The 3,025-nt window shown below is 47.0% G+C and overlaps 1 protein-coding gene across 1 annotated transcript in view; it reads right to left on the reverse strand.

Annotated features, from left to right (window-relative positions):
* Positions 1 to 3,025, reverse strand: part of LOC111721831 (sorting nexin-29-like) — a 181,855-nt gene that overhangs the window by 174,866 nt on the left and 3,964 nt on the right. Inside the window, exon 2 of the mRNA XM_023507572.1 lies at positions 735 to 804. Coding sequence (XP_023363340.1) covers positions 735 to 804 — 70 coding nt within the window. The remainder of the gene's footprint in view (positions 1 to 734; positions 805 to 3,025) is intronic.

Below are 3,025 nucleotides of genomic sequence, written 5' to 3' on the forward strand. Positions count from 1 at the left end.
ACTCGCTTGAGCCCAGGAGTTGGAGGTTGCTGTGAGCTGTAATGCCACGGCACTCTACCCAGGGGGACAGCTTGAGGCTCTGTCTCAAAAAAAAGAGCAAGAAGGATGCTGGCAGCACCAGGGAGACCTGAACAGCGACACGGATACTGGCTGCACCAGGGAGACCTGAACAGCGACACGGATACTGGCTGCACCAGGGAGACCTGAACAGCGACACGGATACTGGCAGCACCAGGGAGACCTGAACAGCCAATGACCTTGGGTAACTCGGTTTCCCCTTGACACATTTTTATTTGAACAAAGAAGAAGAAAACCTATATAGCACTTACTTTATGCCACCATACTTTAAGCACTTCACAAATATTATATAATATCTAAGTGGCTTAAATTTTATATAACACTAGGATTATTAAATATTATTTTTAAACAATAACAAATATTTAAAGAAAATTATGATAGAGGAGGTACTCAGATATGACCCAAAAAGTATAAAAAGCAAAGGTTGTATGCAAACGAATTCTGACAACCATTGTCTCTTTTACAGCCTCTCTGAGGAATGATGATCTAAGATTATTGCAACTGTGCATTCTGTGATGGAACATACATATGAAGTTAAGGCCTTGCCCTTTGACCCTAGCAGGTATCCTCCTATCTTTAAAAAAGAATAAAATGCACTGTTGTGAATAGGACACTTCAATCCCAAAGGCAGCCTGTTTCTTAACGTTAACCTGTACCCAAGTCCAGGCTCTGGGAGAACGTGGTCCTCTGGTCCTGTCCCATTCTCCAGGCTTCCGAGGGTAGCATCTGTGAACAGACAGCAATCAAGAGGAAAGGTCACATTTTTGTTTTCATTTTATTTTCTCCATGAGACAAGGACACAATGCGGATATTGGCACAGCTGCTAAACCAGACTTAGAAAAATTTTTCCACCTCATCTGCATGCTGAATTTTAACCCACTATCTATTTCTTTCTTTTTTTAGACATCATCTCACACTTCACATCAGTCACTGATAGAAGGTCCGATACTTCCCCTTAACTTGTGACCTTTTTGACCTGATCCACCTGGAGTTATACACAAAGTCCTTATTCACACCCAACCTCAGAATTAAGGAATAATGGACCAGCTTTCTGCTAGACGTTCCTGCTTGTGGTGGCTTGAGTCAGACACTAGAGGGCAGCATGGTCTAATCACTGACAATGTCTGCTGCTTTCTTTAAAAAGCCGCTACCTGCATTAAGTGGCATTTGGGAAAGGCATTCCCAAGACGTGAGGCCATAAATATTCCCTAAAAGTAACAGGTACGAGACATTTAACAATCTGAGAAATGTATTAGCCATCACTTCAGTCTCCAGGTACGAAAAAGTACAAATCCATGAGTCTTGGGCTGGGTCACGGTGACATCAAGCTCAGTACCACCCAATATGAAACTCTGGCTCATGCAAGAAACTTTACTTGTCTGAGTGGTGCCCGTAGCTCACTGGGTAGGGTGCCAGCCACATACACCAGGACTGGTGGGTTTGAACCCAGCCCTAGCCTGCTAAAAACAAAAAAATAGCTGGGTGCTGTGGCAGGTGCCTATAGTCCCAGCTACTTGGGAGTCTGAGGCAAGGGAATTGCTCAAGTCCCAGAGTTTGAGATTGCTGTGAGCTGTGACACTGTAGCACTCTACTGAGGGTGACATAGTGATGCCACTGAGGACAAAGAGACAGATGGAGCACATTTCATTTCTTTAATCATCCCCCACCCAATCCTTCCTCTGATGCCTGGTTTAGTCAGATCAAAACTCCCCAGCTCTTTAGGGGTTAAACTTTAGAGAAACTTATAGGGAAAAAAATGTTTTTTAACCTTTTCTTTTTCTCTGCTGTCTGCATCAAACAACTCAAACCCCTAAGTCTCAAAAAGTCTGAAGGGGAAAGAAAAGGGGTCTACTTCACCCCCTGCCCCTCCCACTCCTTGTCACCTTGTATCAGCGTTCGTTTAAGGGTAGGGGATCAGCCTGACTGCCTGAGTTGACATCCCTGCCCCCCAATTTTAGTTCAGCAGTTACCTAGCCTCTCTATACCTCAGTTTCACCACCTGTGAAATGGGGAGGCACGACGATCTTCCCTGCTGCATCTTATTAATCTGTACCACATAATTAAACTTCACATTCTAACAGGCATAAAACTCAGGGAGAGGGGCAGCAACTCGCTCCTGGACGACCCCCGGTGGTGTCCAGTTCTCACTCCCCCAGCACACCACCTATCTGGAACTCTCCTCTCTTGCCTTCCTGACACCATTCTTTGGTCCTCTTCCCCCACCATCCTTCCTCTGATCCCTGAGTGAAGATATCTTTGAATCATGACTCCATGGTCCTCTGTCCCCACTGGTAAATCTGGCAAGGTCTTGGCTCCCACTCTCACCTCTGTGAAGATGGCAACTTGCAAGCCTTGCCTGGGCTGGGACCTCAGTCTTAATCCTAGTCACGCATTTCTAACTGCCGTTAGAAAGCTCTGCTGGGACACCGGGCAGGCTGGGCTGACCTCCAGAACCACACAGCTAATGTCTGTGTGGCTATAAGCTCAGGAGAGCCTGCACCACCCTCACCCATCACAGAGCCAGGTGGGATCCAGGATTTCTCAGAGACAGTGAAATTATCTCCTACTCTGGTCACCAGCCATTCCCTTGCACCACAGTTCAAAAGCCCCAGGCTTCCCAGCAGGCCTTCTGCAGCAGGCCCCTCCGTCCTTGTTATCCTTGCTAATCTGATAATGGCTGACAGAAGCCATTCCCTGCAGCAAAGACAGGGACCCAAATGTACACACCAGAAATCCATGGCCATCATCCTCTACCCAGCCCGGCGTTCCAGACAGGACGCCCACTCGGTCCAGGGTCATTCCCCACTGGCCCCTTCATACTGCAAGACCACACAAGCACTCGCACCTGAAGTGGGCCTGACACAGTGGGGTGCACAAGCCACAGACTGTCACACCTCAGGGCCTCCTCTGAGACAGAAACTACTATATTTTTTTTTTCTTTTCTGTT

Source organism: Otolemur garnettii, unplaced genomic scaffold (assembly GCF_000181295.1).
Source record: "Otolemur garnettii isolate 467f Iridium unplaced genomic scaffold, OtoGar3 scaffold00189, whole genome shotgun sequence".
Classification (NCBI taxonomy): Eukaryota; Metazoa; Chordata; class Mammalia; order Primates; family Galagidae; genus Otolemur; species Otolemur garnettii.